The 15,781-nt window shown below is 39.3% G+C and overlaps 1 protein-coding gene across 1 annotated transcript in view; it reads left to right on the forward strand.

Annotated features, from left to right (window-relative positions):
• Positions 1-15,472, forward strand: part of CYP2C18 (cytochrome P450 family 2 subfamily C member 18) — a 48,399-nt gene extending 32,927 nt beyond the window's left edge. The window contains 7 exon segments of the mRNA XM_027113072.1: positions 1,394-1,581; positions 10,034-10,175; positions 13,621-13,697; positions 13,699-13,734; positions 13,737-13,770; positions 14,976-15,140; positions 15,315-15,472. Coding sequence (XP_026968873.1) covers positions 1,394-1,581; positions 10,034-10,175; positions 13,621-13,697; positions 13,699-13,734; positions 13,737-13,770; positions 14,976-15,140; positions 15,315-15,472 — 800 coding nt within the window.
• Positions 15,473-15,781: the final 309 nt, after the last annotated feature.

A 15,781-nucleotide genomic window follows, 5' to 3' on the forward strand; every position in this document is an offset into this window, starting at 1 on the left:
GAGGATCCCACATGCCGCGGAGCAGCTGGGCCCGTGAGCCATGGCCACTGAGCCTGTGCGTCTGGAGCCTGTGCTCCGCAATGGGAGAGGCCACAACAGGGAGAGGCCCGCGTACCGCAAAAAAAAGAAAAAAATAAAAGTATATTTGAGGATTATTCTGCTGAAGACTCAATTTAAGTTTTCCTTGGGAGAACTAGGGAAGAAGCAGAATACCAGTAGCTGGCCAGTAATTAGTGTTGTGCACTTAATGACCTTAATCTGTTTTCCACTGATAATTTATAAAATTCTGTACTGGGATTTTTTTTTTAAAAATCTTTACAGTTTTGCATTTCATGCCATCAAAACAGTATTTTCTTCCAAATCAAAGAAATATGATCAAGGCTGGGGAGAAAAAATATATAGCTGGAAAAAGGCCTATTTTTTAAAACAAAAATATTTTTAAGTGAGTTTCCTTCTTGGAAAAAAAATCAATGTATTAGAATCATAAAACACTGTTGTTAAAAATAATTGAACAAATAAATTTTGCTTTGAGATGCACAGTTTTCAAATTATAATCTCGTATTAATTTAATTAAATTTGTAAAACTCTCCTTCCTTTGTTATAATTTTCCCTTTTCATATGTTTAGTTGAACAAGCCACATTTAATTTACCTTCCTAGTTTTGTTTTTTGTTTTTTTTTTTTTTGCGGTACGCGGGCCTCTCACCACTGCGGCCTCTCCTGCTACGGAGCACAGGCTCCGGACGCGCAGGCCCAGCGGCCACGGCTCATGGGCCCAGCCGCTCCGCGGCATGTGGGATCTTCCCGGACCGGGGCACGAACCCGTGTCCCCTGCATCGGCAGGCGGACTCTCAACCACTGCGCCACCAGGGAAGCCCCTTCCTAGTTTTTTTAATTCAATTTAAAGGAATACTACTTTTTATTCCTTTTTTTTTTAAAGGTAAATTTCATATTAGACTTTGTCATGTGATGTGTTTTCCCTATTTTTACCTTCCTAGTTTTTCTAATGCTAATGTTATTTCTAATAACTCGGTAAGATGTGGGGTAAAATAATGTTTTCGGAAGAATGTTTAATAGAAAATTAAAATAGCTCTTCCTCAAAAAAAAAGTAATATTTATATTTGAAGCATTTCATAATTTCTATTCGTATTAATGATCCTGTATGCTAATATATAGGTGTGCACAGGTTTATCTCAAAGCCTAGCTTGTATGAAAGTCATTTGTACCTATATTATGGCAACTCACTCTGTATGTCTAGGTGTCCTTCTGGGCCTGTAATTGATGTTTATAATGATGTTGGAACACCTTCACAGAGTTTTATGTAACTCTTAATTGGTATGCAAATGTGGTATGTATTTTCCTGTTTTTCCATCAGTCTCACTTGTGTCTTATCAGCTAAAGTCCAGAAAGAGATTGACTGTGTGATTGGCAGACACCAGAGTCCCTGCATGCAGGACAGGAGCCACATGCCCTACATGGATGCTGTGGTACATGAGATCCAGAGATACATTGACCTTATCCCCACCAACCTGCCCCATGCAGTGACCCGTGATGTTAAATTAAGAAAGTGTTTCATCCCCAGGGTCAGATTTGTTTCTCCTGCTGTGGCCTCAATGCTCTTGAAGTTCCCATGTTCACAGTATGGTTGCAGTCCTTAAGATGAGAGAATTGCAAAAGTCATGCATGGGGTAGCCTGATGGGTTTTGTGTTGTTTCCAGTTTGTGGCTATAAATCTTTATGACAGATCTTGATTATCTGGCTAAGTCTCCCATATTTGTTCTGCTTCTTTAATATTGTTTTGTCTACTCTTAGCAGTTTACATTTCCAGATAAATTTTAGTATCCATTTGTCAGTTACCCAAAACACTCAGCTATGATTTTTATCAGGTTGATATTAAATCAATTTGGAAAGAATTGACATCTTGACATGTTGAATCTTTCAATTCACAGATACAATTTATTTGGGCTTTCTTTAATTTTTCAGTACTGTTTTGTTTGCAGTACAGTGGCTTGCACATCTGTTTTTCTCAGATAAATAATATTTCTGATGTTATTATATGTTGTATAATTTTATTTTGTTTTTGTTTTTTATTTTTTGGTCATGCCATGGTGCGTGTGGGATCTTAGTTCCTGGACCAGGGATCGAACCCACGTCCCTTGCATTGGAAGTGTGGAGTCTCAACCCCTGGACCACCAGGGAACTCCCTACATTGTATAATTTTAAAAATGCCTTTTCCACTTTTTTGCTATATGGAAATATATTTGATTTTATTTTGATGACCTTATATCTAGCAACCTTTCTAAATTCATTTATCATTGCTAATAATTTGTGGATTGATTTGTAATTTTTATATATACAATTTTGCCACCTGGTTTAATATTTGTTTTATCTTCCAATTCTCATGACTTTAATTTTCTTTATTGCATTATCACACTGGCAGGATTTCCAGGATAGTGTTGAACAGAAGCGGTGATAGTGGCCATTGTTTAATTTATGATATCCAGGAAGAGGTGAGGGCTTAATATCTCATCATTGAGAATGATATTTTATGTATATTTTTGTAAATATTAAAAAAAGCAGATCAGGGAAATATTCCTAATCTTATTTTTGTATGAAATTTTGGGATGAACTTTATTTTTTATTTTTTTGCAGTACACGGGCCTCTCACTGTTGTGGCCTCTCCCGTTGCGGAGCACAGGCTCTGGATGCGCAGGCTCAGCGGCCACGGCTCAGGGGCCCAGCCGCTCAGTGGCATGTGGGATCTTCCCAGACCAGGGCACGAACCCCTGTCCCCTGCATCGGCAGGCGGACTCTCAACCACTGTGCCACCAGGAAAGCCCAAACTTCATTTTTTAAGAGCAGTTTTGGATTCACAGCAATATTAAGCTGAAGATACAGAGATTTCCTATATACTCCCTGCCTCGACACAGGAATAGATAGCCTCACCCATTATCAATATCCTCTACCAGAGTGGTGCATTTTTTACAGTTGATGAGCCTGTTTTGGCACATCATTAGCATCCAAAGTTCATCATTTTCATTAGGGTTCATTCTTGATGTTGTACATTCTATGAGTTTGGGCAAGTGTATAATGACATGTGTCCATCATTGTGGTATCATATAGAGTCGTTTCACTGCTCTAGAAATTCTCTGTGTTCTGTATCTTCATCCTTCTCTCCCCCAAACCCCCAGCAACCACTTTATACCCATTGATTAGAAACACCCCATTTTCCCGTCCCTTGCTCTTCACAATCTGTATAATGTTTTCATAATTGTGTGTACAAAATTTGACCAAATGTAGTCTCTGCATTTGTTTATATGGCATATATTTTATTCTCTGTCTCTCTGTTGGGGTCTGTGTCTGTCTCTCATATATAAAAAGCTCAATTTGGTTTGCTACATTTTATTGAGAACATTTGTATTTATATTCACAAGAGACTGGTCTGCAATTACTCTTTCTCAAAGAATTTTTAATAAGACTTCTGATATCAAGGTAATGCTGGCCTCATAAAATAAGGTGGGTAACTTTCCATATTGTGGGTATATTTTTATTATATATATATAATTGCCCCCTTTTCTTTTCTTCTGGTGTTTGCTTAGTTCTATCTTCCCTGAACCTGATACATTTTGCTTAAGCTCAGATATTGCATAAGAAATGCAGTCTCAGGTGATGTTTATCTTCTTCCAGAAAGTTTTCATCTTTCCTTCACTAGGCGGACAGAATTACATAACACCTCCTGTTTCAGAATTGGATATTAACACAGTCAGATATTGACTGTAGATGCCAGTTAACCTTTCCAAGTTTCTTCTATCTCTGGAATCTGGAGATTAATTTTTTTAAAAAAATAATTCTTTCTTTCTTTATTTATTTTTGGCTGTGTTAGGTCTTTGTTTCTGTGCGAGGGCTTTCTCCAGTTGCGGCAAGCGGGGGCCACTCTTCATCGTGGTGCGCGGGCTCTCACTATCGCAGCCTCTCTTGTTGCGGAGCACAGGCTCCAGACGCGCAGGCTCAGTAGTTGTGGCTCACGGGCCCAGTTGCTCCGCGGCATGTGGGATCTTCCCAGGCCAGGGCTCGAACCCATGTCCTCTGCATTAGCAGGCGGACTCTCAACCACTGCGCCACCAGGGAAGCCCTGGAGACTAATTTTTGTCTGCAGCTTTCCAGTGCTTTCTAACACATGGTGTCTATTTTTATTCAGACTTTATAGTTGGTATCCTACAAGCTGCTGCCATTTGAAGCCTGCATGTGTTATTGTACATAAAAATAAGATGACTGAAATGTCTACTTTGAGGGGAGAAGGATTGTGAGTTTATTAAGGTTGAAATTACTATTGCTATCTTCTGGGGAAGAGGGAATTGTGCATATCTGCGTTGTCCCATATGGTAGCCACTAGCCACATGTGCCTAGTGGGTGCCTGAAATGTGATGAGTGCAACTGAGGAACTGAATTTTAAATTTTATTTACTTTTGATTAGCTTTACTTTAAATATACCTAGCTATGGATCACTGAAAGCTACTGTGTTAGAGCTGATCTAAGTTTTTTTTTTTCCTGTAACGTGGGTTTAGAAATCCCTCCTCCTTAATTCTGCAGTACTAAAAACCTGGAAAATTGAAAACAAATATATAAGTTTGATGCAATTTCATTTGGTGGTCAAAACCTTACTTGAACTGAAGTGAATCTATATATATTCCTTATTTATGCCACTTTATGTGAATATTCATGTCCTGCTGAAGACATTTGTGAACTGTTGATAAAACTAACCTTGCTTACCTCAAAATGTTACAAGAATTAAACCAGGTAACATGCAAAATACAAGCTAAAACTATGAGACACTATTTTCATATATCAGTGTGATGAAGTCAAAGGCTGAGAAAACCTTTTATTAGAGAGGATATGTGTAAACAAGTACTTTCAAGTGCCACTGGCAGGATTATAAATAAGTACATCTTTTTTGGGGGGGACATTTTGGCAATATCTATTAAAAAATAAAGTATAGTATCTTATAATGCAAGAATTATAATTCTTGGAATCTACTACAAGTGCTAATGAAGGAATGTCCAAAAAATTCATCCTTGCATCATTGCTTGTAATAAAAAAATATTTTGAGCTATCTAAATGTTCATTAGTAGTGTCATGGCACATGTATATTATGTAGCATGATAAGGCAGTTGTACATGTGTTGACATGGGACAATATCTAAATTAGTATTTTTTAAAATTAATTATTTTTGGCTACATTTGGTCTTCGTTGCTGCACGCAGTCTTTCTCTGGTGACGATGTGTGGGCTTCTCACTGCAGTGGCTTCTCTTGTTGTGGAGCACAGGCTCTAGGCACGTGGGCTTCAGTAGTTGCAACGCGTGGGCTCAGTAGTTGTGGCTCGCGGGCTGTAGAGCGCAGGCTCAGTAGTTGTAGCACACGGGCTTAGTTGCTCCACGACATGTGGGATCTTCCCGGACCAGGACTCGAACCCATGTCGCCTGCATTAGCAGGCGGATTCTTAACCACTGCGCCACCAGGGAAGTCCCTAAATTATTTTAATTAAAGAAAAAAATCAAGATCCACTGGATGCTTGTCATTGGGTAAAAAAAGAAGAAAGTGGTAAGTGGCATAAATGTATATAGGATTATCTGCCTGATATGCATAATATCTCTGGAAGGTATATAACTAGTTGGTGGGAATGGTTGTTTTTGGAAAGTCTAAATAAATTTGTGTAGTTAGATGGGAAGGAGACTTACTTTTTACCATATGTGCTTTTTGTGACTTAATGTATTCCTCTGTTTTTTACTTGAGGTATAAGTTATATAGAAGAAAAATCACCTTTCTAAGTGTAGAGTCTAAAGAGTTTTGATCAGTATGTGAAGTTATGTAACTACCACCACAACTAAGATATCAAACATTTTCATCATCTCAAAGAGTTTCCTTATTCTCCTTTTGCAAACAATCCATTTCCCCCATTTCTTGCCCTTGGTAACCGCTGATCTGCTTTTGGTCCTACAGTTTTGCCTTTTCAGGAGTGCAGTATAATGTGACATAAATGAAATAACTTGTAATCAATATATGCCTTTATCTCTTTTTTATGTGGCAGAATATGTTTGAGATTCATCCTTGTTATTGTATATATCAATGGATTATTCCTTCTTTATCGATGAGTGGATATCATGTGGAGTGCCACAAATTGTTTATTCATTCACTAATTGATGGATATTTGGGTTGCTTCTAGTTTTGGGCTATTTGAATAAAGGTGCTTTAAACATTTGATACAGGGTTTTGTGTGGACATAAATTTTCATTTCTTTTGGGTAAATACCGAGGAGTGGGAGTTTAAAGTTAAATGTTTAACTTTATTTAAAGTTTAAATAAGTTAAATGTTTAACTTTATTTAAAGTTTAACTTTATTTTAAAAACGCACCAAACTGTTTTCTAATACGGCTGTGACATTTTTCCCTCCTACTAGCAATATATGAAAGTTCCAATTGCTGGAGGTAGGTACCCTCCAACACTTGCCGTTGTTAGTGTTCTTAAATTTTATTTCATTTTATTTTTAATTTATTATTTCTTATTTATGGCCTCTGCCCTATTTTTTGTTTTGTTTCTGGTATTTATCGGCATTCCTCCAGCCAGATCACCTCGTTCTACCAAAACAATCCAATACGTTTTGAAAACCATTCTGGAGGGGCTGTTCTTGGGTGGTGGTGGGAAAGGGAGTTTTGGCCAGAACGATATTGACTGGTAGGGAAAAAAAAAAATCAGAAAAACACCAAACCAAGTACACGCCTCTCCCCACATACACACCTGTATTTATGTACCCGCACACATGGCCGGCCAAGCCGGCCCTTGGGGGCTTTGAACAATCATCTCAACGCCTCTTTCCGTTTCTCTTGTCCTGAGTATGGGTAGGGGCGAAAGGGGAGATATTTCAGATCTGTAAATATTTTTAAAGCGAAAAAAATAAAACATTTAAAGCATCGTTGTTAACTTTGGTGGAACTGATTGTCTGTTGTGCTAACGCTGGAGGTTTTCTCGCTTTTCCGTGTAAGGGCTTGCAGGCGCGTGTCAGATGTCTGGCTCGCCCCACGTGGAAGGTGGGGCGGGGATCAGGGGTTAAAGGTCGGGGCCTTGGCGCCGCCCCGTGAAGCCGCACCCCTTTCCGCTCGCTGGTGGTACCCATAGTTCCTGAGCGGGCTGAGGCTCAGCCCGGCTGGAGTCCAGCTCCAGATCCCGCGCAGACAGGGTCAGACGGCGGGTGGAGGCAGGCCTCACTGCTGAAGCGGTGGCCTCCCCGAACACGCTTTTTTGCAGCACAGGGAGTGCCTAGGGGTTGGCGGCAGCGAGGCGCCGTGCGACGTGGTCCAACCTGTGACACGTGCCTCCCCTCCGAGGGCGCAGGGCAGGTGGGGCGGTGCTGCCTGGACCAGGTATAGCGCCCGACTTGCTCATCCCCCATCCTGGCGCGACAGCCTGGCAGCGCTCTCAGCTCCGGAGCCGGTGGCAGAGTTGCGGGTCCCGCGCAGCGCGGGAACTGGGGGCGGAAAGACGGCCCTTCGCCTGAAGCGTCTTGAGGCTGGAGACTAGGCAAAGAAAGCTCGAGAGGCAGAGGCTCCTCCCCGCACTGTTGTGTTGTTTACGGTTTGCATTGTGCTGGCTAAGAGGCCGGAACCCGGGCAAGCACGTGGCCGCTGGCCCTGAATGGAACCAGGGTGCGCCGTCTGCGTGCCCACCGACTTCCACGCCCCAACACTTGCCGCCACACCCTCTAAATTTTAGACACTGAAGGGGTTGTGTAGTGATATCTCATTTTGTTTTACTTCTATTTTCTCGGTGAATAATGATATTTGGCTTCTTTTCATGTGTTGATTGGCCATTCGTATGTGTTCACTGATAGTGTTTGCTCAAAGTCCTATTTTTTATTGAGTTTGCTTTATTTAATTATCGCAGTTCTTTAGTATGCAATCCGTTTGTCATGTCTCAGTGTTGCACATGTTTACTCCCGGTTTGTGTCATTTTCTTTCTTTTTTTGGTTTCTAAGAATGTCCTTCAATGAGCAGAAGTTTAAAAAAAAAACATAGTTTAAAATTTTTATGAAGTCCAGTTTATCGATTATTTCTCTTATGAGTTGGGCTTTTGTGTCATATTTATTTTCCAGCACATGCTATCAAATATTTATGCTTTTCTTTTTCAAGTTTTATACTTTTAGCGTTTATATTTAGCTCTATGATCCATTTAAAGTTCATTTTTACTTATGGAGTGAAGTAATGGTCATATTTCATTTCTTTTCTTTATGGTTATCTACTTGTCCCAGCACCATTTGCTGAAAATATACCTGCAATTACCCCCAATTTTGAATTTAAAAGGTTTTAAAATTTAAATAGTATTTAAATGTACAATGGATATATATATATATATAATATATGAAATACATATGAAATTGTGTATATATCTATATTGTAACTACCTGTCTGTCTGTCATCTGTCTATCACACTTAACACCTAAATACTTCAGTATGTATCTTCTAAGAACAAATGAACAAGGACTTTATCTACATAACAATAAAAGCATTCACACTAAAGGAATTATCATCTATATAATATTTTTTTCTGATATATATATATACTATAATTACATTTTCTCAATTATCCTAAAATATCTTGTGTAGCTTTTTTTGAGGGGGCATCTAGTGTCCAATCAAGGAACAAGTATTTAATTTGATTATCTGCCCCTTTACTCCCCTGTTATCAAGAACAGTTCCTTTTCCTATGTTTATTTCATTTTAATACACTGACAATTTCGAAGAGTCCAGGACAATTGTCATGTTAAACGTTCCTCAGTCTGGCTTTATGTGATTGTTTTCTTGAGATTAGATTCCAGTTGTGTGTATTTGACAAGAAAATTACTTAGGTGATGTTGTGTATGTCCCACTGCATCACATTTCGGCTGAAGACGTGTAATGTCAGCTTATCCCATTATGGGTGATGCTAAGGTGATCACTTATTAAGGAGAAATCTGCCATATCTCTCCATTGCTGAGGTTCTGTTTTCATAGGTAATTAATTAAAAATCTATGGCATGGTACTTTAAGACCTTGTGAATATACTGTTTCCCAAATCATTCATCCAACAGTTTTAGCATTAATTGATGATCTTTACTTGAATTGTTGAAAAATGAGAATTTTTCTAATTTTATCATCTGTTTTTTTTAATCTAGAATTCATCCATAACGAAGTGTTCCCCCACATTTTAAAATTAAGAGAAACAAATTTCATCCCAAAGATAAATGCTCAGTAGTTGTTAGTGTACTTGTTGATATTATCTAAGAAGTCACTTTTCCTCTTGGGAAAATTTTCTTTCTTACTGTGGTAAAATAAGTATAACATAAAAATGACCATTTTAGCTATTTTAAAGTGTACAATTCAGTGAAATTTAGTACATTCACAGTGTTGTGCAACCATAGCTACTATCTAGTTCCAGAACATTTTCATCACTGCAAAAGGAAATCCACCACCCGTTAAGCAGTCATTGCCCATTCCTCACTCCTTACAGCCCCCGACAGCCACTAATCTGTCTCTGTATGGATTTGCCAGATGCCATTTTTGATCAGATCAGACCTCTATTTTAAAAAGCCCTATAAACAGATTCCAAATACATCTGACTTTTCAAGAGCCCTCAGAGGCTTCCATTTTAAACTATGATCCACAAATGAGATGTAAGAAAGCTGAAATGATGAAATAGAGTCAAGGGTGGGATACAGACAGCAGTGTCCAAACGTTGTGATAAGTAAAGGGGATTCAGAGATCTAGCACCCAAGTAACCAAGTACACAGTACTTCAAATGCTATTGAAGGCCACTTTAGTAACATCACTGCCACTGGTCTTAAACTCATCCCTGTTTATTACTTGGTCTGTCTGTCTGGAATTGCCGCTGCCCTTCTTTGGACCTGGGACTCCTCATGTCTAGATCAAAAAATGGGACTAAATGACTTGTAACATTTCTACCGCTCCACGACCTCTTTATAATTCATTTGTCTTCATCTTTCATTCCAGGGCACGACTATAGTAACATTGCTGAGTTCTGTGCTACATGATGACAAAGAATTCCCCAACCCAGAGGTGTTTGACCCAGTCCACTTCCTGGATGAGAGTGGCAACTTTAAGAAGAGTGACTACTTCATGGCTTTCTCAGCAGGTATTAAAAATTAATTTCCTTAGGTACTTAGGGAACAAGACACCTTTCTGGAATTGGTTGGAACTTAATGATGCCCACTCTGGGGCTGAGAATCTGTGACCCTTTTTCCTTGGAGTTCAGGGACATCTATTTATTGTGAAACATGTTGTTTTGTGAACAATCATTTGGGTGTGTATTCAGAGTAACATTTTTGGGGTTTGGTTTTGTTTTTCTAAAATCGTTCTTGAGGCAGGTGTGGTATATATGAGAGTGCATCACAGTGGGCATCAGAAAATCTCAGTTTAAGTCCTGGTTTTATTAATTATGAGCTATGTGACACTGGACATTTCTGTTTACCCAGAATCTTCCTTTCACTCATTTGAAAAATACAAAATTACAGTCTCTACCTTCCAATGTTTATTTTGGTGGGGTAGATGTGGAGTTTCAAGGAAAGAGTCATGTACATTTACTTATGTAATTACTTTATCTTTGGTCATTCAAGATGTTTGAATTAAGTTAGTGTTAACCATGAATTCCAAGAATGTAGATCTGGTTGAAATCAAGCGGTGTTTATTGGGGGTTTGTTAGGACTATAGCCCGGGAGACACAGATCCAAGAAGCACTTAAATTGTGTTCTTCCAGACTAAAATGGGGAAATTTATAAAGGCAGAAAACCACAAGGGCACATAACTTTTCGTCAAGAATTAGAATTGTAGATGACAATATGTAAGGATGCTTGTGAGCAAGAATTGGTTGGGGTTCGAAATGGTTACATAGTTGTGAAGGGGGAGGGGAACTTTGAAAATACAAAATTGTAGCAAGCACCTGTTAGCATATATTGTTTTGAAAATGGCTGGTGGAGTCCTTGAGTTTGACACAGTTGGGAATTCAAGTTCTCAGTGATGCAGGAACATGTCTAAACACATCCACAATGAGTATGTGGCTTCATTTTAGGTGTCTGAACCATAGTTATTCCATTCTGATTTTTAAAGGATCTTAAATATGTCATCATTAACTATATTATGTATAGGCAAATGTAATATTAATACAGTACATTAAAATATTTAAAAACCTTTCATTTTTAAGGACAAAGCGTCCTAGTGTTAGATATAACATTAAAAGATAAACATTAAAAAATCTTAAAATTTGTATGGAAACACATAAGACCCCAAATAGCCAAAGTAGTCTTGGGGGTAAAACGGAACTGGAGGAATCAGACTCCCTGACTTCAGACTATACTACAAAGCTATAGTAATCAAGACAATATGGTACTGGCACAAAAACAAATATAGATCAGTGGAACAGGATAGAAAGCCCAGAGATAAACTCACGCACCTATGGTCAACTAATCTATGACAAAGGAGGCAAGAATATACAATGGAGAAAAGACAGTCTCTTCAGTAAGTGGTGCTGGGAAAACTGGACAGCTGCATGTAAAAGAATGAAATTAGAACACTTCCTAACACCATACACAAAAATAAACTCAAAATGGATTAGAGACCTAAATGTAAGACCGGACACTATAAAACTCTTAGAAGAAAACATAGGAAGAACACTCTTTGACATAAATCACAGCAAGATCTTTTTTGATCCACCTTGTGGAGTAATGGAAATAAAATAAATAAATAAATAAATGAGACCTAATGAAACTTAAAAGCTTTTGCAAAGCAAACTACAAACAAGACGAAAAGGCAACCTGCAGAATGGGAGAAAATATTTGCAAACAAATCAACGGACAAAGGATTAATCTCCAAAATATATAAACAGCTCATGCAGCTCAATATTAAAAAAAAAAAATCCAGTAAAAAAATGGGCAGAAGACCTATAGACATTTCTCCAAAGAAGACATACAGGGCTTCCCTGGTGGCTCAGTGGTTGAGAGTCCGCCTGCCGAGGCAGGGGACACGGGTTCGTGCGAAGATCCCACATGCCACTGAGCGGCTAGGCCCGTGAGCCATGGCCGCTGAGCCTGTGCTCCACAACAGTGAGAGGCCCGCGTACTGCAAAAAAAAAAAAAAAAAAAAAAAAGACATACAGATGGCCAAGAAGCACATGAAAAGCTGCTCAACATCACTAATTATTAGAGAAATGCAAATCAAAAATACAATGAGGTATCACCTCACACCAGTTAGAATGGGCATTATCAGAAAATCTACAAATAACAAATGCTGGAGAGGGTGTGGAGAAAAAGGAACCCTCTTGCACTGTTGGTGGGAATGTAAATTGATAGAATCACTATTGAGAACTGTATGGAGGTTCCTTAAAAAACTAAATATAGTATTACCGTATGACCCAGCAATCCCACTACTGGGCATATACCCAGAGAAAACCATAATTCAAAAAGACACATGCACCCCAATGTTCATTGCAGCACTGTTTACAATAGCCAGGACATGGAAGCAACCTAAGTGTCCATCAACAGATGAATGGATAAAGAAGATGTGGCACATATATACAATGGAATATTACTCAGCCATAAAACGGAACGAAATTGGGTCATTTGTAGAGACGTGGATGAATCTAGAGACTCATACAGAGTGAAGTAAGTCAGAGAAAAACAAATATCGTATATTAACGCATATATGTGGAACCTAGAAAAATGGTACAGATGAACCAGTTTGCAGGACAGAAATTGAGACACAGATGTAGAGAACAAACGTATGGACACTAAGGGGGGAAGTGGGGGAGGGATGGGGTGGTGGTGTGATGAATTGGGAGATTGGGATTGACATATATACACTAATATGTATAAAATGGATAAGTAATAAGAACCTGCTGTATAAAATAAAATTCAAAGAAAAAAAGTAATAAGTACATTTTGATTTTTTGTTGATCATTTGGTTTGTTGACCATTTGGATTTCCTGCGTCATGAAGATGTTCAGGGTTTTTTATTCCTATATTTATGTTTTCTTTTTTTAATGGATTCATAGGAATTTTTTCTACATTCAGGATATAAATTTTTTGTTCATTTATCAGTATTGTAGTGGTCTCTCCCATCCTGTGTCATTTTATTTTGTTTTGTTTCTTAAAAAAAACAAAATAAAAAAAGGCATAGAATACACCGATTGGCCTCAGAGTCATAAATCCCCAACTGGTCATTGTTTGAATCCAGAGTTATAAGCCTTTTTTCGGCCTCAAATTATTTATTTCAATGGTTCTCAATCCTGGCTGCGCAGTGGGACTCCCCTCTCCCCTTTTTAAAAAAATTATCAATACCTCGACCCAATCCCAGTACAGTTAAACCAGAATCTCCAGAGTGTCCTTGGACACAGAGAAAACAAGACTAAAAGTTTATTTTTATCAGTGGGGCAAGGTCTACTCAGAATGGGAGTGCAAAGTGGCTGTACTTGATTGGTCTGTTTCTATCAGAGAGGCACAAGCTGAATTAGCAGGGACTGTTATAAAAGCTTTAGATTTCAGGCTCCCAGCTGTCTGAGTAAGAAGAGAAGGTTTCTGTGGATCCAGCTGTGCTCTGTCGCTCCTGTCTGCTTCTCCTGTCACTCTGGAAACAGTGCTCTGGGAAAGGGCAGCTCCCTCCTGGCCCCCACTCCTCTCCCAATTCCTGGAAATATCCTTAGATATTAGATGTTAAGGACATCAGCAAATCCTTAACCAACGTAAGTAGGTTTTATGCTTCTTCACTGTCTTGCAAACGGTAAGTAAATTAATCCCAATGATGAAACTAATACATATTGTCATGGGCACACTGTCAAAACAGGTCAGCGTGAGGTAAATTACTTCCTATAAATTTTGACCTTTTTCTTGCCTCTTCAGGCCTGTCATTGTCATAAATAGATGAGCAAAGTAATGTGTTTTGTGAGTAGAGAAACATTTAGGTGTTTGTATGGTAGAATCAAAATAATAAAGTGTCAAAAGCTTGTAGTGTTTCCTCCCTTCTTTGTTTCGCAGCCATTTGCTATGATTTGGCACTGAAGGTAAGTGGTAGGTGAAGTGTTTTGTGATTCGAAATTTTCTTCCAGAAGTCATATACTATATGAGCTGTGTGTTTTGTTCAGATGGCCATGAAAAGAGAACTTTTCTGAAGAAGGGCATTGTGCCTGATGTTAAGGAAGTAGCTTGGGATCAGGACCAGCATGAGTGGATGAAAGAAAGTAGTCATCAGTCAGGGTCCAACTGATGGTAATGGTGTTCATTTGGATTCTGCAGGGAGCTGCTGTCTGTAGCCTATGAATGCTGCAGGATGGAAGATACTCTTCTTCCACGAGATGCTGCACGTCCTGGCACTGCCTGTATGATGCCTGCTTTCTTTCTGTGTTAGTAATACCAGCAGATCTCAAACTAGGCTGGGCATTGAAATTATTTGAATTTATTTTTTATAATATAGATTCTAGTATTCATCATAGGGCTACAGAATCAGAATTCTAATGACTGCTCTACAGGTGATTCTGAAGCAGTCAGCCGGCTGTTGGTCCAGAGGTGGGCATTGAGGATCGGTACATTTCTCAAGGATCAGAGGGTGAATACGAAGAGCTTCAAATTTGAATCCTCTATATAGTAGCCCTGGGATGCTGGAAATGGAACAGAATTCCTTAACCTCAGGTTCCTTATTTATAAGTGAGGCAAATAAACCTGCTGAAGGTGCTGATATGAGGGTTAATTGTAATCTGTGTACCAACTACTCAGGCCATTGCCTGACACATCAGTGGTAGCTATAAAACAATCACCATAATATTTATGTAATAAATGCAGAAATATTTTAGGCTACATGTGGCAGAATAAAAACATAATAGTAGGATGATAATATATTCCACGTCAGGCACAATATATTGACTTTTGCTATTACATGTATGGCCATTCCCACCTCTCAAAAGTCTGTGGCCCTGTGTTCACTGTGTATTTTGGAATGAAGCCAACGGTAGTCTTGCATGGATAAGAAGCAGTGAAGGAAGCTCTGATTGATCTGGGAGAGGAGTTTTCTAGAAGAGGCAGTGTCCCAGCGCTTGAAAGAGCTACTAAGGGACATGGTAGGTGTGCATGTGCACATGTTCAGCATTGATAATGGGTGGGGGTGGAGAGGATACAAACAGGAATATGAAGAGCCCCCAGCAGAGCTTGGTTCACCTGAAAGGCTGCCAAGTGTCAGCTCACTCCTCCTTCCCTAGCACCTCCCCCCTAGTTTCTGTTTCCCCTCCCGGTAGGAATCATGTTCAACAATGGGAAAATATGGGAGGAGACCCGGCGCTTCTCCCTCATGACCCTGCAGAATTTCGGGATGGGGAAGAGGAGCATTGAGGACCGAGTTCAAGAGGAAGCCCACTGCCTTGTGGAGGAGTTGAGAAGAACCAACAGTGGGTGATGCTATGCTCTGTCACTCTGACCTTAACAGTTGGCTCTCTTCTCCAGTGACGTCCTTGGAAACATTACAGGGGTGGCCACATCTTTCATAGGGGTCATGGTTGTCACCCCTCAGATGGAGGAGGGAGGATGTGGAACACAGACAGCCAAGGGAACTTTTGTGTATCTATGCTTGTTGTGTGTGTACACCAATGATGGGGCACACAGTGTGGGTATAAATGTGTTTTAATCATACTCTATCCTGAATTTTGTGTTCAATTCAGAAATCACAAAGAATAGTTTAAAGTCATTTCCTGAAAGAGTTCGAGAA

This window comes from Aethalodelphis obliquidens, unplaced genomic scaffold (genome assembly GCF_003676395.1).
Source record: "Aethalodelphis obliquidens isolate GAN/ISIS:26980383/991018 unplaced genomic scaffold, ASM367639v1 scaffold11, whole genome shotgun sequence".
Taxonomy (NCBI): Eukaryota; Metazoa; Chordata; class Mammalia; order Artiodactyla; family Delphinidae; genus Aethalodelphis; species Aethalodelphis obliquidens.